At 35.0% G+C, this 24,779-nt stretch overlaps 1 protein-coding gene across 2 annotated transcripts; it reads left to right on the plus strand.

The window, feature by feature from the left end:
• The first annotated feature begins 3,061 nt into the window (after positions 1-3,061).
• Positions 3,062-24,211, plus strand: LOC113095757 (SH3 and cysteine-rich domain-containing protein-like). 2 transcript variants are annotated; one of them, XM_026261125.1, is made up of 12 exons: positions 3,062-3,412; positions 8,017-8,371; positions 12,438-12,467; positions 14,337-14,437; positions 17,660-17,741; positions 17,865-17,971; positions 19,072-19,153; positions 19,513-19,580; positions 20,652-20,746; positions 21,599-21,650; positions 22,364-22,501; positions 22,598-24,211. In XM_026261125.1, the coding sequence occupies exons 1-12, from the start codon at positions 3,305-3,307 to the stop codon at positions 22,694-22,696; spliced, it is 1,317 nt and encodes a 438-aa protein (XP_026116910.1). In that variant the 5' UTR covers positions 3,062-3,304; the 3' UTR covers positions 22,697-24,211. The 2 variants fall into 2 exon arrangements, with proteins under 2 accessions (XP_026116910.1, XP_026116911.1); XM_026261126.1 differs by lacking the exon at positions 12,438-12,467 and having other exon boundaries at positions 3,063-3,412.
• The last annotated feature ends 568 nt before the right edge of the window (positions 24,212-24,779 follow it).

Raw genomic sequence — 24,779 nt, forward strand, 5'->3', positions numbered from 1 at the left:
GCACTGAACTGGCATGAAATCCAAGTAAATGACCATCATTTTGTAGGTCAAATTAAACTGATTTGAGGATGAGGAACATCAAGTAGGATATTCAAGAGTGTGTTCAGGTCATTAGGATAACAGATCAGAACATGAAGATACTGTACTCCTCAGACTAACACTGTACCGATCGTCTCCTGTTTTTGTGATACTGCGGTCACACCTTATGTGGGATGCCATTAAATATTCAGCGTCACAGTGGATTTCTGTCTAACTGTTTGTCTCTCTCTCTCTCTCTGTTTATGTTGAGTCATCTGACAAACAAGCAGCGAGTGCAATAACCTCAGTCCATTATTCAGACACTAAACTTAGCAGGGTTCAGAATTAAAACAGATGACAAGAAAATTATTGTTGATATATAACATGAGCCTAGTTATATTTAGAGTCAGATATTTTAAGGTAACCGCTCAGTAGTAATTGTATTTATGCTTGGATATCTGATTGATTCTAAGCCATTTAATTTTCAAAGCAATGCCAAATCGGTCTCTGATCACTTTGTATAGACTCATCACTGGGGAAATGCTTGAGCAGTTATGTCATATTGTAACCAACAAATGAAACATTTATTTTAGATCAAGGAGAAATTAGCTGAAGGAGACACTGAAGCGTGTTCAAGTAATTCATTAGTCTGAAAAGTACATCATGATTTTCTGAGTAATGCATTTTTGAGAAATAAGGACCTTTGAAGGACTCTAAACTAATTATCTCACATAAAAATACTAAAATACAAATATTCATGACATTCATAACCATTTCCATTCATTAACCATGTTATGGTTGTACTGAGGCAAGTACAGCCATAATTTAACCGTCCTCTAGATTGACATAAATTCGCAACCTTACATTTACATTTATTCATTTAGCAGACGCTTTTATCCAAAGTGACTTACAAATGAGGATAGTGGAATCAACAACAACAACAACAACAAAAAGCAATGATATAACAAGTGCTATAACAAGTCTCAGTTAGCTTAACACAGTAAACGTAGCAAGGGCTTTTCAATAATATAATAAATAAAAAGAAAACGGATAGAATAAAAGAAGAATAGAGCAAGCTAGTGTTAGAGGTCTTATATATATATATATATATATATATATATATATATATATATATATATATACATACGCATACATTCACACACACACACACACACATACAATTGCATAATAAATGAAAAGAAAATAGAATACAAAAAGATTAGAAAGGTAGTTAGATTTTTTTTAAAGAATATAACTAGAATAGTGAGTGTTAAAGTTAGAGGGTCAAATAAAGATGGAAGAGATGTGTTTTAAGCCGATTCTTGAAGATGGCTAAGGACTCAGCTGCTCGGATTGAATTCGGGAGGTCATTCCACCAGGAGGGAACATTTAATTTAAAAGTCCGTAAAAGTGACTTTGTGCTTCTTTGGGATGGCACAATCAAGCGTCGTTCACTTGCAGAATGCAAGCTTCTAGAGGGCACATAAGTCTGAAGTAATACATTTAGGTAAAAAAGGTGTAGAGCCAGTGGTGGTTTTGTAGGCAAACATCAATGCCTTGAATTTTATAAGAGCAGCTATTGGTAGCCAGTGCAAATTGATAAACAGAGGTGTGACGTATTCTTTCAGCTCATTATAAATGTATCTTTCTGCCGCGCTCGGGATTAATTGTAAAGGTTTAATAGAACTGACTGGAAGACCTGCCAAGAGAGCATTGCAATAGTCCAGCCTGGACAGAACAAGAGCTTGAACAAGGAGTTGTGCAGCATGATCTGAAAGAAATGGCCTGATCTTCTTGATGTTGAATAAAGCAAATCTGCAGGCTTAGACAACCTTGTTACTTTTATTACAAATCAGCTTATAAAAATGTGTCTGGCATATGTGGACTATTAAAATATTTGAGATTTAACAGCAGTCAGGTTAAGAGAGATTAAACTTAAAATTTCCAGGAGAAGATAATACTGGTGTCACTGTGCGAGATCTTGAACTAATAGAGTAAAACCCTTCTGTCCTCCATAATTAAGACCCTGATTTCCATTCCCGTGGCCTTCACTCCTCTCCTGCAGCTGGGGATGAAAATTACAGCCCTTCCTCGCTTTCTTCCACTGCTCTCGTATTCTTTCTCTCATATAAATGAGATGCCATCTGTTGCCATCACAGCTGATGGATATATTTTTCTACATCTGATGTCACTGTAACACATTACATTGGTCATTCTTGCTTATTTTTTCACCAAATCTGTGAAAATAAATGATGAGTTTGACTGGAGATTTCTAGAATGCATGAAAACGCCCTGGATCTACAGCTCATATGATATTAATGTAGAAGAATCTCTCACATATGGTGAGACTAATTAAATAATGATAGGAATTAATCAGACCAAGAACCTTGACTAAACAGACTGTGATGTGTTTTAAAAGATATTTACAATACACAAAACTCCTGGATGCTCCAAACTGTGTTGCATCTGGTGTGTTTACACAGCAGAGTCAAGGCCAATTTACCAAATAAAAGCAGAATGCCATAAATGATCCATGTAGCCGATACAAGAAATTGAGAGTTCCATCAATACACAGATACACTAGTCGGTCCTCTGTCTCTTGAATGCATATTTTTACACAAAATCTCAATTTACCTCACAATGAATAAACTTGCAATCAAAAGTTCCATCCCAAATGACACATTGTACACTATGCACATATAAGCATACATAAGCAAAAAGAATACACCTTTTTTGACACTCACAAACTTAAGAATAGTCTTTATCTTTTGATTCGAATTTCTTCAAAGTTTAAACCTTAATTGGGAGCCAGATCCTCTCCAAACCCCCTATAAATTGCGCTCTAGATACAATTAAATCCAGAAATAGAAAAAAAACTGTAGCACTAACCATTAACACTATTATTTTTAGATTCACAATTATAGGATGAATGTGAAGAATAAGAATAGAGGTGACAAGAGCCAAACTGGATCTTTTTAAAAAGGATGGGAATGAATCAGACCTAAACTCCTCCTACAGCGGGGTCTGATTGGCTGATCCACAGTCTGATCTAGTCAGTCTACTCTGCTGGACGATACTGACTCTAATGAAGTGAGTTCATCTCGAGCGGAATGCGTCTCTACTATGCAATGTACAAACTGATGGAAAGTCGATAGATGAGTGCGATTTTGTAGACCATTTTTTCGCAGCGCATCGGCAGTTTAGAACTTCCAGCTCAACGCAACATGTAGAGCGCGACTGGTGCCCAGACGAACCCACAGACTGGTGCTGTTGAACTGTTATCAACATGATTCCGCCAGCGAACATGATTCAGGAGGACACGATGGGCAAGGAGAACGAACGGGACCACCGTGAGCCCCAGTCACCCACATCCTTCGGTCAGCAGGAGTCGAAGGTTTGAAACTCACATCTTGTAAAAAACATCAGTCACAGAAAACCGTCAGAGATTTATACAGTGCGCAGTTAACGCGTCCTTTCCCACTTTCACTGCTACAGAGACCGTGTTGTGACATTGTTTTTAGCGTCTGTTTTTGCCGCTGTATGTCTCAAACTTTGATATAATATTAATTTACTCGTCTGCTAAAAATTAGTTGTAGGCTATCACTTACATTCGTGTGAAATGTGATCACATAGTGTATACAGAGTGACGCTGTTACAAATGTAACATTACTGAGGGCCGTTTTACATTTAGTACATGGATTTATTATGTTCGGCTAAACAGATTTACTTGTTCAAATGACTGTTATGCCACCCCATCACCTTGCTCAACCTTGTTTTATTTAAAGTTATTTATTTCAAAATGGTGAACAAAAAGTAACAATTTATCGTATCAATGCAAAATAGCGAATCATACGAATATAAATGGGCCCATTTAAAACAACCAAAACAACAGATGGTGCAGATGGTATCAGTTCTGTCATTTAAAATTCTCTAACATGACATTTTAAGACATGGGTGTAATTTTACTTTCTTATCAAATTTTTTTGTCATGTAAATCCTTTTAAAAATTCACAAGGAGTCATTTTCTACTTGAACACTTCTATCTATTTTCTAAATGGTGTTCTTAGCTCGCCATGTATTACAATAACACTCCTCTGTCTCACCTGTTAAATATTTGACTCAATTGATCTTTGATCATTTTAAATTGTAAAGCATCTGTTGCTTTATGTCTAACAGTAACATTGTGCACAACATAATCAAAATTCAGAAACAACCCAACACTGGCATTTTTAGTTGTTTGTTGTTTGTTTACTATAGGGCTCATAGGAGTCCTAGTTGAAGTTTTTTTTTTTTAAGTTCAACCTTGATGTGTGATGTGTTGTGTATGATTTAAAATCTGATGTGTGAAGTTGTAGCGGGTGGTCTTTTGTCACATTGGCGCTGAGTTTGAGCTCATCTGTTTTTCTGGGTCATATGTTGCCCAGAGTTCTACATTCAGTCCTCAAATGTTGGGCAGGTCACTGTGCTTTTAGAGCTCAATGCCAGTTGGGAATTTTGTGTATATTTATTGTATTTAAATCAGAAGAGATTAAAAGCTGCAAGACAGTAGTGCTTTATTTAAGTAGTTATTCAGAAACTGATTCAATATTTTGAGTTACTTTGTGTCATTCCCCTCCTCCCCATACATTTCTTTTTCAGTCAAACTGTGTGTGTGTCTGAGTGCGAAAGTTTTACATTTGTACATTATCCACGGCATTAAAGTGTTAAATATTGCCTTCGCTCTTCGGAGGCGTCTTGAGGGATTTGTGTGTAATTGAGAGCTTTCACTTTCAGCAGTGGGAGCACTTACAATTTATTGTTATTTACTGAAGCCCTGTGGAAATGTTTTAATTCAGATCATAATTTAAGATATTTTTTTAATGTTTGAAAAAGGATAAATTATTTTTGAAATGGAAAGAATCTGAAACCACATTATGTTTGATTTATGACAAAAGGTTATTTTTCAAATCCGTTATTTTGGATGTCCTTTGCAGAATTCATATGAGAATATGCCAAATAAGGATGTAATGTACTGCTAAAAAAATATGACTCATTAGTTGTTAATGGGAGAATTTAATTTACATCCCTTGTTCGAACCTTTTTCTAGAGTAATAATTAAGATATTACATGTAGAGAAAAATTGGACACAATAATCAGAAAATGTTATCATTATCTATCAAGCATCTCACAGCTAAATTACTGAACCAAGATCTGTCTATTTCTGTCCAAATTAACATATTCATGACCACATGGCACCTTTTACTGATCCAGGAACACCTTTTATGACTAAAACCCAAAGTGAATTTTAATCTGTCAGTGCTTCTGTTCTCCACTTTGTGTCTGATTGCTTTTTGTTCATTTGTGTTTGATGAGATAAAAATGTGTTAAGAATAAAGCAGGCCTTATAAAATGTGTCCCTCTTTCTCTAAATACAGAAATCCTGTTCTGTAAAATACCTGACTTCCACCTTAATCAGCTCCATATCTCAGCGTCGTCCTTCAGGGTAGAGCAGGACACACATTTGGTGCTGACAGCAGCAGAATTGATTTCTAATAGATGTATAAGATTAGAGATTTTCTGGCAGAACTGGTCATTCTTTTTTGGAAGAGGTACTTTCAGTGCAGTTCTAATTCAAGCCTTCATATCTTATGTCAAATTTCTTTAAATTATCTGGTTGGTCTTTTATTTTAGGTCATATTTGCCTCATTAATTGTAATCTGTGCAAAAGGGAATATAATGACAGTTCTATTACTTAATTTCTTATATGTGAGGAACCTGGCCTCAAAATCTCAAAATGAAAACCCAGACATGTACATTTTCAAGCAGCGTTGATTTTTGTGTGTGTGTTCCTGTTTGATTCATTTTATTGTAGCTGCCAGGCATAGTGAGACTTAAACTAGGCAGAGTTTTTTTTTGATAGCCTGTTTACAGTTCTGCCACAAGGCAAGTGCCTAGTAAATGTTAGTAAATACTTAAAACCAATTTATTAACCAACAGCATTTGCAACTTAATAACTAATTTGATGTAATTTACAGGACTTTCAGGTGGAAGAGCTGCTTGTAGGGGACCTTTTCTGTAAGTTGACCGTGAACTATGAGCGTTGAGGGAGGGACTAATTGATCAGTCACACTCTGGTGGCCATCAGAGATCAATAGGTCATCATCATACACAGGCATGCAGCTCACTAAACACATTGCAATCATTCACTATTCTGATTGGTCGAGACATAATGTGAGAAGATTGTCCAAGTGGGCAATACGTCGCTCTCTCTGACACACATACATCTAAAAAAAAAAAAAAAAAACACATGCACACATAGAGCCCCCACCACAAAGATGGCCAAGGGCTGTTAGACCAGCAAATAGAACCATCACTTGCATGATCAGGCCAGTTCTGCAATGGCACTAAACCTTACATTTGTTTATCTTGTACATGTTTTTATGTCTTGCAAACTTAAACAGATGGTTTTCTGATGGAAGCCAGTTGACTTTAAAGTATCAGTAAGCATGGGCTGAAAATTATAAACCAATTATATAATAATTTGCATTATATGTTATTGTTTTCCAGCTACAGTGTGTTTATAAATTCATAGCTGTCTTGGAGTTATCTATTAGTGCAGTATAATTTTCAGTTATTACTTAAAATCATAGATTTTTGTGTTTTCTTTTAAAATAGTAATTTTGTCGAAAAACTATTTGGCACATAAAATATTGTGCTGATATAAAATTATTTGACTAATTTATATAAAATTAAAAAAATGATTGTAGATGCAAAAGATGTGTGTATATATATTATATATTATACAGAGACACAAAGAAACAATAACAAAACAAATATAGAAATATTTATTTAGATTTGCTTTTATTTGTTTGGTGAGCAGTGGAAATGTTGGCAGAGTAAAAAAAAAAAAGGAAAATCATAAGAAATCCTTACTCTTTGATCCTTTACACAATAATATATTTTCAGAATTGTGGTTGACCAGCAGGGCCATCCTTAGCTGATGCTGGGCCCGGTGCGATGTAGGGTGCGTGTCCCTCTCGGTCCGTTCGTGATCGCATTCCGGAGGGGTGTGTGGACCCCTCATTTGCACCCCCTTAAGGACGGCCCTGTTGACCAGTATAGAGTATTATATGTGACCCTGGACCACAAAACCATTCATATGGGTCAATTTGACATTTTCTTTTTAGATTTGAACATCATCTGAAACCTGAATAAATACGTTTTCCATTGATGTACGGTTTGTTAGGATAGGACAATATTTGGCCGACATACAACTATTTGTAAATCTGGAATCTGACGATGCAAAAAAATCTAAATATTGCGAAAATCACCTTGAAATTTGTCCAAATGAAGATCTTAGCAATTCATATGACTAATGATAATGAATTTTTTTAGATTTACTATATTTGACAAAATAAAAAAAATAAAAAAATTGACAAAATGTCTTCCTAGAACAAGATCTTTACTTAATATCCTGATGATTTTTGGCATAAAAGAAAAATCTATCATTTTGACCCATCCTATATATTGTTGGCTATTATTAAAAATATACCCTTGTGGAAGTAGTGCAAGTTCCTGTTTCCTTGAGGACATTTTAAGTAGGCAAAGATGATCCTGGTGGGTGTTGTCAGCTAATTTAGAGGACTGTCAGTGTATGACTGATACCATGGGTAATGTGCACCGCACAAAGAGGTTACGTACCAAGAGACATGACAGCCCATCTTTCTCTCCGTTTCCTCTTTTCTCTTTCATTAAGCCTTTTGATGCTTAGTGAGTTAGATGAACATGAATAACCTGTCATTTTAGCCTTGTTGAGTTGGGTTAACATATGATGGCTGGAGAGAGAGTATAATCATCTGGAGGTTGTTTTAGTGAGAATGCACTCATTTGACACCTGTCAAACATCAGAAATCGCCCACTTAAAGAGTTTAATGCTCTGGGGGCTGTTTTTTTAATGTCATATGAGTTTGATCAGTCTAAATCAGATTCATTTTGTACTCTGTTTTACATTTATTTCAGCTGCAGAGGCTAAAGCGCTCACTGTCCTTCAAGACCAAGAGTCTTCGCAGCAAAAGTGCGGATAATTTTTTCCAGCGGCCCATCGAGGATGTGAAGTTTCAAACCGAACTGCTCTCGGATGTCAGCAGCAGCACAGGTCACCTGAGCACCATCGGTGTGTCTGTCTCAGCGTCCTCAGCGATGTCCCTTCCTCCACCACCCCCTCCGCTGCCCACCGTCATCCCGGGCAACCTGCCCATCACAATCTGTTCTCCATCCCGCGCCCCCCGCCCAGCAGACCCCAACCTACACACCTTTCTAGAGCACATCTTCAAGAAGCCCCATTTCTGTGATGTCTGCAACCACATGATTGTAGGTAAGAGGACCTGTTTTATCATTGTGACTGACAACAGCTTTGCAATCTCATTACACAGGAAACCCACAAACAAAACCATGCTTGTGTTTTAGACAAAGGAGCCTATTTTGATCTCTAACATAATGATTATAGATTAGATGATCGAACGCTTAATCTAAAATTACCTCTATTACCCATCTGCTGTCCGGCCACCAGACAATAATGTTTTGTTACTGTGGACGACGCCAACACACAATGATCTGACCACTTAGAGAGCGGTGAACAATGATAGAGTGGCACGACGTAATGAATTAAAGACTCCATGAGATAAAAATCGATGTATTGTGGCTGTTAGTCAATGTCTGTTAGATTTGAGGTCATATCACTGCGCTCCTAAAAGCTGACCAAACGTGGCACATATACTCTTCTGTTCACTGATCTGTTTTTTGAAAGAAATGCTCTTATGCTCACCAAGGCTGCATTTATATATTCAAAAATACATAAAAAATTTAAATATTATTATGATTTAAAAATACTAAAATTATAGTATTTATTTATAGTAAAATTTAGCCATTATTCCAGTTTCAGTGTCACATGATCATTCAGAAATCATTCTAATATGCTGATATGGTGCTAAAGATTTAAAAAAATATATAAATATTATCAGCTTTGAAAAGAGTTGTGCTGCTGTTTAGAATGTTTTTAGAATAAAATTCTAGCAAAACGTGTTTCGGCAGGGCTGTGGCTATTTAACCTGTTAATTGTCACCCCGTCCCGTATACGGGGACGCCTACGTTGACTATACTATATTACAGTCAAATCTAATCTAATCTTGACAAACTATATATCGTTTTTAAAGGTCTAAGACTCCCAAATATATAGTTTACCAATATGTTTTGTTAAGAAATTATGTAGGAAAAGTAATAGATTAATTTATGACAAGAGTGCACCCTCAGAAATCTACATTACAAAAGGAGCTTTGACCTTTGTTTAAAAAAAAGACTTCCTCTTTGCCTTTTTCTCTATCACTTTTTAGAAATCATCAGAAGTTATATATCACTTGAAAACATAATATTTCAAAATTCATCCTTTAAAACGCATTATAAAATCAGACATTGCATTACCATGTAAATGGCACATCAAAATCATGTTACAAAATGTTTTCAGTCATGAATTATAAAAATTTAGGTTTGTATCATGCACATTCAAGTCTATCTTCAAAAACGTGAGTGACAGTTATCAGGTAAAAAAAAAAAAAGACAAGTCCCATCCACATGTCCTGTTTCAATACAAGGGCATCAGAGAAGTGACTTTATATGGGATTTTTAAGCCTCAATTGTTTCCAGATTTGTTTCATAAATTAGTTTCGGCTTTTTTTTTTTTAAAAACCTTTCAGCAAAATGTATTTTTATTGTTAGAAAGGCCAGTCAGACAGAAGTAAATCAAACCAAAGTATATTGCAGCGGATCGAAAGCTTCATGCCCCATATTTATTACCCCCCTGAGAGTCATCTGTCCAAACTGGATTTTATGTCATGCAATTATGAGTTGTTTCTTCAATCTGAAGCAGTGAGGTGGTTTTTAAAATAAAGATTTGAACTTACAGTTCATGTGGTGTTTAAGAGCATAATATGTTCAGCTAGATGTCTACTTGTTTGAAAAGAAAGACACAAGGAAGAACACACACATGTAGAATACTCTGTCGTGTTTTGTGTTTTTGTATGTGAATGTACAGTGTGTTAAGTGTGTTTCTGGTTGTGGCTGGCATATGGATCTGTCAGGCCTCATCATCTCTTTACCTCACTAACACTGCCTCAGAAGAGCACACTAATGAGGGCAGGGCTCCAGATCCGATCCTGGCACATCCTCATGAAAAGGACATCAAGAGGCCAAATCATGCATTTCAAAGCTTTGTGCTAAATGTAGAGAAACCTGAGCTTGTGCAGCATTAGATGAGGAATGATCTGTCGGTTCATTATCCCACAGCATTCTGATTACTGCCATGCAGGAAGGTAAATTTCATGAGATCTCACCAACTGCCTGGAGTTGAGGCTGTAGTTCTTTTGCTTGTGTGTGTCGAGTCTCAATTTCCTGCTGTGACTAATGGGTCATTACTAAATAACAAACCGTGAAATCTCCCCGTATAGATCGGATGTCAGGACACCTGTGTGTGACCCAAATCTCCACGGGTAGATCATATACCTGTTCATTTGTGTTTGACCCAAATCGCTACAGGTTGATTAAATATGAGCCCACGTGCCATTGACCCAAATCCAGAAATTAACTGGGTTTCAGCATCACATGCCTTTGTTTTCCACGCTCGTTTGTTATAGCCAGATAACCGGAGATACAGATACCTGACCTGTTGCTATGTTTAGTTTCCAGTTCAGAGATTTGTGGTTAAAAGTTTGTATATTTAACTTGATTGCTTGCTTACTTTAACTCAGACCACTTTTTTTGACCCAGAGTTTAGGTTTTCATTTTTTAATCATGCAATCATTTATTTTGATCCTTTATTTTTTACTTTGAACTTTTTTGTATATTTCGCCTTTTATGTGTAGTTTTTATTGTTTAGCTCTTGTCTCCGACCCATACTTTTAATCTTAAACTATGGAAATCCATCATAAAATAGAAAACGATATATATTTAAAATAAACAAAAAATTATTTCAGTATTTATTTTGTTACATTTTTTACATTTTTTTTTCTTTTCCTAAAGTTAGTTTTTTTATTTAATTACTTGCCAATTTTTTTTTCGTATTGGGGATCATTTACCAGTTAAGCTGTAATTAAGCAAAATAATTTTTCCAAAAATTACATTATTCTTTTGGTTGCATGTTTTTTGGCTGTTGACAGTTTCGGTGTACAAATTAAGTAGAGAGGGTGTGTAAAATGTATCTCTTCTAAAAGGCCAAAATGTAAGAAACGCACACTAAACCCCAAATTTTATAAATGTTTTAATAATGGTCAGTTGTGCAGCTGTAAAGAAATTTACTGACCTTGAACTGACTGTGCATTTAATTCAGAATGAAAATGTAACAAGTGTGCTGTATCTCTAATACTTCATATTGAGCTCATTTTAAAATGATTCAACATTTTCTGGATCGGAGAGAAACACATTTTTCATGCTGATGTTCTCTCATGTTTGGCTAAGGCGGAGGCATCTATTTCTAAAGACACAGAAGCCATGCTGTATTTCTGAGTATAAAAGGAGGCTTAGCATATTGGGAATATGGTTGGCTGTCTGTGTGGGTGGATTCCCATCCCATTGGGCAACTGATGACATTAACAACACTGAAATTAAGTCCACATAGCATATCATGCAGCTTGCATGTAAGTGTTTTTGAAAGATGAAATAATTTCCCTCTGTTCCTTTAGGGCGCACAAGTCCAAAACGAAGACCAAAAATTTAATGACTTTGACGAAATATTCTAATATTACTTTCAGGCATTTTACTGAAGCTTGGCCTGAACTAGATCTGTGAGTCAATAGCGTTTGCATAATAGATTTCATTATGATTGTTCTGCCCAGTATCACCACTCAACCCAAGATAAAATACTCAACACATAAATACTCAATCATTAAAAACATTAAAGATGCATTGAAGGATTTTTTTTTTCCAAAGGCTGAAGTGATCAGCACAGGGAGGCATGAAAGAGTGGACCGAGCATGTGATGTTTGATTAATCGATGGATGGCTGGAAGCAGCTTGTTGTAGCAGACAGGGGCAAATGAGCCCTGTGACGACAGCGCGACCTGATGTTTTCCCCCTATTAATCATTTCACATTCATATTTATTATTCAAAACTACATTTTCATTTATCATTTTAAATCATCAAGTCACTCAAAATAAGGAAATATAATTATTTTTACTCTTTGAGCTTGTAGATGTTTTTTTGGGTGAACAATGATTTTAAGGCTATCGCATTGCAGTTTTCAGAGATAGATGTTTGTTCTGAAAAATCAGCATCTACAAACATTGAATGAGCTGTAACTAATGCCATGTTGCCTTGTTTGACCACCATTTTATCTTTATATTATAAGGAATAATTGTAATACATTAGGGATTCTCTCCTGTAATTTTTTTTAGCTTGCCAAGGGGGAGCAGGCAAGGTGTTCGGTAAGTCTGTTCTGTTTGATGATGAATTGAACTCTTTAGAAACCGAATGAAAATAGATAACTCCCTTCACCCACCTCCAACCCCGACCCTCCATCTCCCTGCTTCTGCGCTCATAATGACTTGTTCAGCACTCTCCGGAAATTCATATGATTAAGTTTCTGCTCATATGTTTGGCAGACCGATGCTTAATAGAATTTTTCTCCAGACAGGTCAATATCAATTCCCTTATTCTGTGATGGGATAGTTTTTTTCTGTTGCTTCATTACTGTCAGGAATATTATGTTGTTCTGTGTGTGCTGTTGTCCAGAGCTTTGCTATGCATGGTGTTGTTATATACTGTAAATGATGGTTTACTTTTGTTCTGGTGGTTTCAAAGTTAATGAAAATATCCTATTTGTGTGCTTAGATATAGTGGAAGATACAGAGGCTTTAACCAATAGGTGGCTTTATGCTCAAAGTGCTGCTCGCTCTTGGGAAGCACCTGGAAAGTGACTTTAACACACTACAATTGCTTATCCTGCACAACAGCAGTTTTTAACAATTTTTCTGAATGCAATTAGGCCTGATTAATTCTTCATTACCCAAAGATCATCCAAATAAAGCATGCATCAAAAAGTGTTGCATAATTTGTAATGGCGAAAAAGCTGTTTGGACTGGTTAATGAATCGTTCACAACTATCTGTAAGAAATAAACACAATTTTAATGTTAATATTTAAATAATTACCTCCCTGAGCTATCATAATCAGAGGAGTCAGAGGCATTTATGGATTGAAGAATGGTTTTATTATTAATTTTTATTTTTTTTGCCCCAAGAATATTGTTACTGGAAAAAGCAGAGAATGGATGTTATAACATGCTCTTCCCTGGTGAATTTGTTTTGTTTACATTTTGTATGCATTTTTATTGACAACCTCAGAGTTTTGCTGCTTTCACATTGTGACTTCTGTGGAGGAGATCTGCTTACAAGCAAACAGATGTTTTGTACAGATATTGATATCAGGCTAAGAATGTATATAGTTTTTCCTTTTTTGTTCTTCCTTCCTCTAAGACCTTCCATAAAGTGTCTGAATCAATGAAACTATATCTCTGAATGCATGTTCTGAGCACCAGGTGCGGTGATATCAAGTTGTGAAAATGAGCAAATATAAGAGTAGGATTATAATAGTTGTTAGAGAATTCGGAGTGCTGTTATGTTAGATGGTTTCTTGTACATGTGTTTTTTGCTCTCGTTTGTCTTCAGCTGCTTCTGTTCAGCTTAGCATCAACACCTGCATTTTCCCGTTTCCAGTACTACCTGTACGTTTTGCTTCTGCAAGTGTTTCCAGGACTGTGAAGTCATAATTTGATGATTTTCTTATAAGGGAACTTCTTTTTAGGCAAAAGAAATGTACGTCCAGAATGATGACTAGCAACCTGAACACTTGCAGAACTGCACCCCCACACTCTTAAAAATAAATTCTCTATTGGCAGTGTTTGGTTCCATGAAGAACCTTCCAAATCCATGAAACTTTTTCATTACGCAAAAGGATCTTTTTTAGTGGGAAAACAATCTTTAGATAACTAAATCTAAGTCACACTAAGAAAAAAAGTGTGCTATTGCAAACTTTATTTTTAAGAGTGTCACAATATTTTAAGATGTTCCAACAGAATTATATGGAATTTCATGTGAAACTACTAATTAAGAAATAATTGTGGATGATGATAATCCCAGCAGAACTGCAAATGTGGGAATTTCCAACTCTGACTTGTATTTATTGATTACCTTCTGTTGTTTAACTTTAATATAATAACATTGTTTTGTACAAAAAACCTTTGCTCTCAGGAGACTTTTAAACCAGATATTAATTGAATATGACTTCATCTGCTAGGCACAAATGCTAAGCTGGGCCTCCGGTGCAAAGCCTGCAAGATGGGCATCCACAACAAGTGCCTGGATCGAGTCGGACAGCAGAGATGCTTGGGGAAATTGGTGAGACATTTTTTTACTTCATGTGAATAGAGTGTATTTCCCCTCACTTTGATTTGATTACTTTTGAAAACTGAATGAGGAACTGAACAAGTATTCAGTGTTTATGTTCATTTGTTGATCAGGCTGGCCTATGTTTGTTTATTGTATGAAGAGGTTTTATATGACATTTGAGAGAAAACACGTTTCCAAGACCATACATAAAATTTGCAGTATCACTTTCCTGGTGTTTTTTTTTTCTGGCAGTATAGGTGAAGATTTGTAGTGTGTGTGTGTGTGTGTGTGTGTTAAGATATGTTACTCTTCACTGTGCTATTTTTGGGGATTTGAAGGTGTGATTCATCAGTCTGTCTTTTCCTTCCATGAATTTATGTGTGAGTATGAATGGTAATGATTCTCTGGTGTGGACTGGAGAAAGTGAGAGAGAAGAAAGATGGGCTAGCTGATACAGAATATCAAGATGCATCTATCATGTAAAGACCTCTTTGCTTTACTCAGGGGACCCACGAGTCACGACTCTTCTGGCAAATTCACTCTTTTTTAACTTTTAAATAGACACACATACTATCGTTTAAATGTTTGGGGTATGTAAGGTTTACATACTTTAGAGTTTGCATTTTTCTATAAACACAGTAAAACTGTCATTTTAAAATCTTATTACAGTTTAACATAACTGTTATCTATTTCAATATTATTAAACTGTAATTTGTTCCTGTGATGGCAAAGCTGAATTTTCATCAGCTATTCTTCAGTATTACATGATCCCTCAGAAATCATTCTAATATGCTGATTTGATTCTCAAAAAACATTTGTATTATCTTTGTGCTGCTTAATTGTTTTGTGGAAACTGTAATGCATTTAATTTTTAGGATTTTTTGATAGATAGAAAGTTTATAAAAACAGTAATTTATTTGACAAAAAAATTTTGTAACAAAGTAAAAGTCTTTACTGTCACTTTAAAACAATTAAATGCATCATTGCTAACTAAAAGTACTAACTTATCAAAAAAAAAAAAAACCTTAGTCCAAACACATTGGTGACCTTCATCACATTGTATCCACATCCCTCCCCCACATCTTGTCTGACATGTATTTTAATGCTTATGATGGCCAGAGCAGTAATAAAGCTTCATTTCCAAAATTGCGATGTCACGTATAGGGTGATTTCAAATGCTGGTATTTCAAAAGGGTGGGAAACAAAAATGAATATGTTTAAACTTGGGAGTTTGCTTTGAGGTATGAAACCTGCACTGTGTTTCTATTGTGGAATATCTTCTTGTATATGTTAATATCAAGGACATTTTGATTTTCCATTTCATGACCTCTTTTAATTGTATTATATATCTCCGTTATCGCAGCCATTCTGCTCTTTAAAAGGAATTATAAGACAAATAAAAACATTTAACATTTATTAACACATCACATAATTAACCTAGGAACTGTTCACAAAAACACCCCACCACAAAATCAACTTCTGAATTAAAACACAACAGAACTGTGGGTAGAATTGCCTTTGACCAGTGTTTAAAAAAAAAATATATATATATATTTTATTCTTAGAACCCAACACTTTTGATTCTAGTACTATACTATGAGATCAACAACACAGTAAGTAGAAAGAAATGCTGGGCTTGTGCTTCAGACTAGTGGGTTGAGATAGCAAGTCTTCTGATGATGTAGTGGGCTCTCACAGATGGAAAATATTGCTGTGGGGGGTCAGGATTAAAAAGAGAACAACTCCCCACAGGATTGGGCTCTAATTCCACTTTTGCTCTAAAGTGAACAAGTTGCTATTTTTGAACTCTGTTTATTTCTCTTGGCTTGTCTGATCAGTGAGAACCTTTGAGCCACGAGTGCTTTTCAGAGTACGTTACTACCAGCATGACATGAGCCGAGTCCTGATTGTTAGTCAACCATTAAAACTCTCATTACGTTCAACTGAACATTGCATGGTGTAGCTGTTATTGTTCTTTTAGTTGATTAAGCAAATTAATCACATGGAAGTTTTTTTGGTTGTCTCACTTCTGTATTTTAAGGTGTTCCCAGACACAGTGCACTTCTGTTAAATGCATTAATTAGCATCTACTTCAGCACTGAACATGTCTATTTACACGCTTCACCAGTGAGCTCTTGGAGAAATGTGACGTAGGAGCACTAGAGAGCTTGTCTCTTGGTTCAAGTGGTACTTAAATTAGTTCCCAACCACAGTTGTTGTTAACGAAGAAGTCTTCAAAGCAGATTTGTAATGCTGATTGCATAGACACCCTGCCCTGAACTCAACACAACAAATACAAATAAGGGCATAGTGAGCCCAGCTTCTTCTTTAGGGCTCTCTGTATGTGTGCTGCTGGATGCTAATTAAGCCACAGGAGCTTGGTTTATTGATTGAAGCACTGAATCGCAGTGTAAATAAATCTTGCAGGTATAAAATCATTTGCCTCATTAACTGTCACGTATATGATCTTATTGAAAATTAAGATAAGTGCTATCAGAATGATGCTGTATTAATCGTTAAAGTGTTGTGAACCTTTTAAATCATGACAAAACAGCAAATTTACCAGACATGAATCAAATATGTAGTGGTAATACAGCAGCTAATGTAGCAATAAAGCAGGACACCTTATGTGAGAACACAACCAGGACATTTATCTGAGGATACACTAGTGTATACTAGGTCTGAGAAATATATAAAGTTAGTGTTATCTCAGTATTTGTTTTAGTGATTTGATGGTGTCTGATACATATTCAATATATGTATTTGCTTTTTATACCAAACCATTATTTGATAATCATGGCATTTTCTTCCGTACAGTTCTTTTTAAAAAGAATACAGTGAAGTGTGATGTCTTTAAGTGTGATGGGATCATCTTAAATTTCACCATAGCAGAAATTAACCAGATCTTAAGCCTAAAGAGCCATTGAAAGTAATAAAAATATGTGATTAATGCATAACTTGTGATTTGTTTACATTTACGTTTGTGTTTGATGTTGGTTTTATTTCACGATAATAAACAGGGAAAAAATTTCAGGTTGAGAATCAATAACTGGTGATTTTTGGTTTTGATTTGATGTGCTTATTTAGCATAAATAGATATTGTGTTTTTATTTGTTTTGTTTAACATGCTCCGATTGAGGTAAAAAAATGCATATGAAAATAAATTCTGTGTATAAAAAAAGTGGATTAATGAAATAATAAAATGTACTGATCCTGTTTGTGTGATTGCAGCCCAAAGGTTTTCGGAGATACTCTAGCTCCCCTCTGCTGATTCAGGAACAGTTTGGCTGCATTAGGGAGGTTATGCCTATTGGTGAGTAACAAGCTGCATTCATTTTTTTATATATATACTTCTGCACAATATGCCATAGCATCACCAGCTTGATCATCCTGTTCACTGATATTTTGTAGTATTTTGACATGTCTATTGTCCTAGCCTGTGGCAGTAAAGTTGACCCGGTGTATGAGACTCTGAGATTTGGAACCTCTCTGGCACAAAAGACCAAGCGGACCAGTGGATCGGAGTCACCACAGAGAAACTCTGTAAGAAACACTTGTTCACTGCTATCCCATTTGTTGTACCTTTTAAAAGTGCATTATTCCAATTAGTGTATCAAATCAAATAACATATTTAAAATATATTTTTAAAAAGTGCTTTAAACAAATGTTTGTGTGAACTGAATTTTCAAATAATCAAATAATGCTTTTTTTGGAAGTTGGATACAATTCTATCTGAAGGGGCATGTGACAGTTTGAAAAGATGTAATGCTTGTGTGTGTGTGTGTGTGTGTGTGTGTGTCTGTGTGTGTGTGTATGTCTGTGTTTGTGTGTGAGAGAGAGAGATAAACTTATCATAGTAAACATGCATCCATCATTTACATTCAGGCGATCCGGTTCAGTTTAGGCTTTAAAAAATACTGATAATGCATTTTAATGTGTCTACCTGACTGCTTGTGCAGAGAGTGAAGTGGTTGTGGTAAAAATGGTTATGATTATTATAATTAATAAAAAAAAAAACACTTAAGACAATTCAATTGAATGTCCTTGAGATGCTCTCTCTCATAATTCAGGTCCATTATTTCCTCTCTTCATAAGAAGTTTTATTTTTCTATTAGAGGCATTATCATAGGGATGCAGTTTCTTTACACAGCAGTCTGTTATAAAATAAGAATGTTGTCAACATTACGTTATTTGAAGCAACATATTAGGACATTGTCATTAGTTTTAATACTTAAATACAATGTTTAAATTTTTTCGTACTCAAGTTCGTCATGTCAGTGAGTGAATGTGAATGTTTAAACCATCTAATGTGTAGTTACGTTATTTGTAAGAAAATCTAAGATTGAAACAAACAGGCACACATGCCCCCTGGAAGGAAGTGATGGTCTCTCTAAAGCAAATATAACCAAAAAAGGGAGAGAATAAGATGAAAGAGAGAGAACAGAGAGAGCACATGACAGAATGAAGCCAGGATGAAATAAATCAAATGATTTGCAAAAGAAAGATAAGTTTGTAGGGTACTTAATAGATGTAAATCTCTGAATAATAATTAGTTAACATGAATCTTGTCATGTTTTAACAAACAAAGACATTTCTTGGGCCATGTGTATCTGAGAGAACTCGTGTTTTTATCATTTGTTCAGTCCAGTGATGTGGTTCAGGTACCAGAAGAAAAGGCGGCCCACATCAGTCGAGCTCAACTCATCAGGAAACCCAGTGACAACGGTAAGAAGTGTATAATTTAGCGTGTGAAAAACAAACAAAAACCCTGTTCATGTTCAAAAATCTAAAATCAAACTGGCCTCCGGTTCATCACAGACTGACCCCAGCTTCAGTGAATTCATGTGCCCATGACTGTGTGCAGGTATTTATTCTCTGGTGAAACATAGGTGCCAGCATGACTGAGAATCTGTGGTATTTTTGGGTAATCAGTTCACCACTCGGAACAATGACCCACTACAATTGCATCATAAAGTTAACATTGTGCAATGAAAAGAAAACATGCCAGGTTTATTCTGCCATGACTCGCTTGCTCATGATCAACAGTTTTTACTCATTGATTTTTCCTTTGTTGTGTGTTTTAGTTTTTACACCCCTGGAGAATGGAACAGAACATTTTCATATTGCTGAAAGGAAATCAGAAGAATCACCTGTAAGCATCACCACATCTCTCTTTAAAGACTTTATGATAAGATCCATAATGTTTATTAAGCCATCTTCATGTGTCTGTGGGTCAGTCAGTATAGGCACATACCTAAAAATCTTTACTACCAAGAAGCTAGTGAACTTTTGAACCATACAGTTAATTGAACACAAAGTTAAAGTGACAATAAAGATTTTTATTGGAACAAAAGATTTATATTTCGAATAAATGCTGTTCTTTTGAACTTTTTATTCATAAAAGAATCCTTAAAACTACCAGTTTCCACAAAACTATTAAGCAAAATAACTGTTTTCAACATAAAGAGAAATTTTAAATAAGAAAAATGTGTTTTTCCATCAAAGGTATAAATAACATTTTAAAATATCTTAAAATAGAAAACAGTTATTATAAATTTTAATAATTCTTCACAATATTACTGACTAAAAACCTTACAGCTACTTGTTTCTGCTGTGTAGCACCAGTGCATGAGACATAGGAGTCATGACATTTCAGGCCAGAGGAAAATAAGCTTAGTCATAATTTTAATTTGTTGTCGATTCTTTCTGACATTGATACGATGCAGCTAGATGCACTTCATTCACTCATGATTCAGAGTCAGGATTTAATCACATCTGAACTATTCTTAGGCCAGTTGAGTGTGTGTGTGTGCCTGCCTGCTTGCACTCACAATTTCCCAAGACATCATGGAAAAAGTCCAAATTTAAGTAACACTCCCACTTTAGCCAATATTTAAATCCCAGTAATGTATGGATAATGGAATCAATCTTTATTTAATTATGACTATATATAGAATTTTATTATTGGAAATATTTTCCTTTAATTGCATCACATAAAAAAAACAAAACCGAAACATGCAATAAAATCTAAAGTAATTCTCCAAACTCCCAATTAAATTCTGATTTCAATTTTTTACATAAAGGCTGGTATTTATCTTTATATCAGACTGAGAAGTGTTAACTGGAGTAAAGAGAGTAACAATTTCAGCATATTTCCTCTTGATTTGTGATGTGATTTGTAATAGTCTCTTCTTGTTTATGTCCCTGTATGTTTAAACTGTAGTCAGACAGAGAGCTGAAGAGGGACCCACTGCAGCTCAATACTTATGTGGCTTTGTTCGAATTTACCCCCCAAGACAACCAAGACCTAGAAATGAGGTGAGAAGAATACATTTTGTAGCTTTTTAAAACAGACACAAGCTGCTGTTTTATTCCTTTTTTTAATTTTATTTTGTGATATCAACAGCAGGTACTAATATTTTAATTAATATGCAGAAAACATATCGTGTCCTTACCTACACTGACGAACACACTCTTGGATAAACATGAATATTAGGCAATCTTTTTAGTTTGAGTCAGTCTTTTATATTGTTTCTATTTAATACATGACCTTGTGATTAAGGTGAAGGCAAACTGGGCATTGAGTTGCAAAAATATTTCAGCTATTCCTACGAAAAGGGGCTGATTTTAGTAATAAATAACAAATAACAATGATAAATGAATGATGGTGCACAGTTTGTAATTTACCAGTGTAACTCTTCATTGCAGTAAATACAGGCTGGTTTGGTTCTTCATAACAGGCTGAACATGGACTATAAATATACAGCATTATAAAGTTAAAAGTACATAAACCAGTGGATTTCCCAGAGGCTTGGTCTGGTACTTTGATTGTGACCGCTGTGTTATTGTCCATGCTGCGGCTGAATTTAACTGCACACACATTTCACTTAACAGTCTTTCACACTATAGAACTTTTTTATTTCTTTTGGTTCAGATCTGATTCCAAGATCCTCAGAAGAAGACTAAGACTGCAGAGGATTTTTGACTTTGTATCCCTTTCCATGTTCAGTTTCATACAGCCTCATGTAATGGAATGAAGCTATCGCTAAATTTCAGAACAGCCTCATCAAAGCTTTGAATCCTAAATTAATTGCATAATTAATTTCCAGCTATTGAAAGGGGATGTAATGTGTTATTTTGTCTAAAATGTTCCTTCCTTTCTCCCTGCAGACCCGGAGATCGAATAATCCTGGCAGATGATTCCAATGATGACTGGTGGAAGGTAAGATTATTAGAGATTTGCAGAATGTTTGATTAAAAAAATAAATAAATAAATAAAAACCGTAAATGATTAAACCTTGATTCTCTACAAATGTGACATTCTGTATCACTAAAGGCTGAACACAACAAACTCATGGAAAAAGGGAATTAGTCTGAAGCTAAGCAACCAGAATTGACTCCTCTAGACTGTAAATCAGGGGAATAAATCTGGGCTAAGTGTAGTTCAGCCTTAATTTAGTGATTTTAAAACAACGATGCTCACAAATAGTAATTTCCAAATACATAAAAAGAAATGCATAAATGTACATTATGGTATCATAATTTTATAGTACTGTAATATTATTTGTAATGCATTTCACCAAAATACATGGATGGTTCTTTTTGAAGTATTTCAAAATCAAATTCACAGAAATTCTTACTGTTAAGTCAAGAGGAGAAAATGTGAAAACCATTTTCAATGCTCTTGTCCAAGGAATTACAAATTTATGAGGACTTAAGCTTTCAAGCTTTAAAAGGACACAAAAGCACCATCAAAAATAAATGAAGTGGTCTATATGTATTTATATATGTCTATATTTGTGCTATATTTCAGTACAGAGTTTGATGCTGTATGATGCTTTGTGTGAGAAACCAACATTTATGTCAAAATGATTGCAGAATCAATAGTATATTTTAAGATGTGGTTTTAAATTTTTGTTCTTTTAACAATTCCAGGGTGTGATTGAAGACAGAATAGGTTTTTTCCCAGCATCCTTTGCCCATCAGGTGAGGGCTGGCGACAGGGTGTTCATATGTAACCGAACCTTTATTGGCTGTAAGGAGCAAGGGCAGATCACCCTGAAGGAGGGACAAGTGAGTACACTAAACTTACTGTAGCCTCAAATCATTTCTAACTTGGATTCTCACCACAAACAGCTTGATAATGCTGGTGTATCGACACACTTTCAGATTTGTGTCAGCGGTGAGGATGAACACAATGGCTTCATCAGAGTAGCCAGCGGGAAAAAGAGAGGATTCGTGCCCTGTGACGTCCTGGAGAATGTATGAAGTGAAAGAACGGAGAGAAGAGATGGTCAATTTAAAGAAAAGGAAAGAGTTTCCAGGGTGATGACTCCAACACTTCCTCTGAGACTGTTTGGGTGATCTTTGACACCGGAGGGCTCGTCAGGAGGGACCCCTGTCTCCCTCTGTGACAATGGAAGAATATACAGTGACCCCAAAGAGTATTAGGACATTTAAGTTATCAACCATCTGCAAACAAATGATGCCAGAGATTTTCTTACTTTTTCTAAGCAATTTTTTCAACCAATCGTATTTGCTGAATGAAATCCAATACTTGTTGCTTACTAAGTTAAAAGTTAAAAAAAATTGTGCCTGTTTTCCTCTAGTACATCACACTCTCTCACAAATTGCGATGTGCTTTTTGTAGCATTTTTCGAGAACCATTTGTAAGGTTAAGATGTATTTCCCCTTAATTACAAGAAAAACTGCCACAAAGACATGACTTTTATCTTCCTCTGAGCCAGTTTACAACTATTTGTTCACTTGTCAGCTGGTTTTCACATGTATGAGGCCTTTTTTGCAAATCAGTTTTTTCCCCCCAAGATGCAGGGCTAGTTATTTTTTTAAAAACTAAATTTATATTTCCTTCAGATAAATGACACATGGTTTGATATTTTGATTTCCAATTTTTTTTTTCATTTCTAGCTTGAATGTCCAATTAGTTCTTGGGGCCACTGAATGTGTGTTTCATTACTTGCTGAATGTCAGTGTCATGTATTCTGGATCTAATTTATTGAATGTCAATGTAGCAGGTCATCAACCACAGAACTTTCCACTATTCACTATAGCATCAGAACTCACATTGTTTTGAAATATCTTACTTCTAAAAACGACATATTTAATGCTTCACATATTTCCATAAAATCCAATACCTGTCTTAACACTATGTAATAAATGATCTTTTTTATCTGCATTTCTTTCAATAAATGTCCAGGTGTTTTTTGTTATTCATAACACTTCAGAATTTGATGATTAGTTTAATTTAACTTGCACTCCCGAAATGTTATTTCCACTCATGCTTCTGAGAACAGAGGATGAACAGATCTCAGCTGTGTCAGGCAGGATTCGAAGTGTTTTCAGATATCACTTCTAATTCGAAGCAGAACATAGACATTCCTTGATCAAACACACTCCATGACTGTGATAAAACCATGTGGACAAGGGTTTCAGTGAACAAATCTTTCTTTTGAATGTACAAGTGTGTTCAGATGTCTCTTAAACATATATGTGCTACATGTCATATGTACTAATTTTCTTTTGTTATTAAGACATTTTAGAAAATAAAAATTTAAATTTTGAAATTTTGAATATTAATAAGCTAAATGAAGCAGATGTAGATGAATTGATACACCATTACAGCAGGTATGACTTAAAAGATGATTACAATAAAGATTTTTAATTCTTTATTATTATTATTATTATTTATTTGAGTCTAATCATGGAAGAATAGGCATCATGTATTGTTCATTTCAATGATACATAATCTCTGTCTCTTTATAAGTTGCCTTATATATATATATATATATATATATATATATATATATATATATATATATATATATATATATATATATATATATATAATTTAACTCATCTTGTCTGGTCTTTTGATAATATTTTAATTTGAGCTAAATGAAACTGGCTGATTGTACAGCATCATGATATTGCTGTGTATATACTTCATGTACAGAATTAAAGTTTATTTATTGATCTGTTTGTTGTCCTGCGCATTTCTATATTTAAGGAATTCTTCAACCAAAAAACTGAATAGAAATGATGTTTAAAATGTGCTCATCGACAGCCCATTGAAGATTTAGAGGAGTTTGTTTCTTCATTGGAACAAATTTGGAGATATTTAGCATCACATCACTTGCTCACCAATGAATCCTCTGCAGTGAAAACATAACAATAATCCACACGACTCCAGTCCATAAATTAATGTCTTATAAAGGGAAAAGAAAAAAGTATTTGTGTTGCTTCATGGCCAAAATATGAGTCCATAATAATTAATAATAGTTTTCTCCAGTGAAAAGGCCCTGTTGTCCTCTCACAACAAAATCCTCTATTG

This window comes from Carassius auratus, unplaced genomic scaffold (assembly GCF_003368295.1).
Source record: "Carassius auratus strain Wakin unplaced genomic scaffold, ASM336829v1 scaf_tig00215781, whole genome shotgun sequence".
Taxonomy (NCBI): Eukaryota; Metazoa; Chordata; class Actinopteri; order Cypriniformes; family Cyprinidae; genus Carassius; species Carassius auratus.

Bases quoted from the DNA above. Each gene is read 5' to 3' on its own strand.
- LOC113095757 (XM_026261125.1), top strand. From the start codon at position 3,305: ATGATTCCGCCAGCGAACATGATTCAGGAGGACACGATGGGCAAGGAG. The intron at 8,372-12,437 runs GTAAGAGGACCT...AATTTTTTTTAG, and splicing joins CTGCAACCACATGATTGTAG to CTTGCCAAGGGGGAGCAGGC. The intron at 20,747-21,598 runs GTGAGAAGAATA...TTCTCCCTGCAG, and splicing joins AACCAAGACCTAGAAATGAG to ACCCGGAGATCGAATAATCC.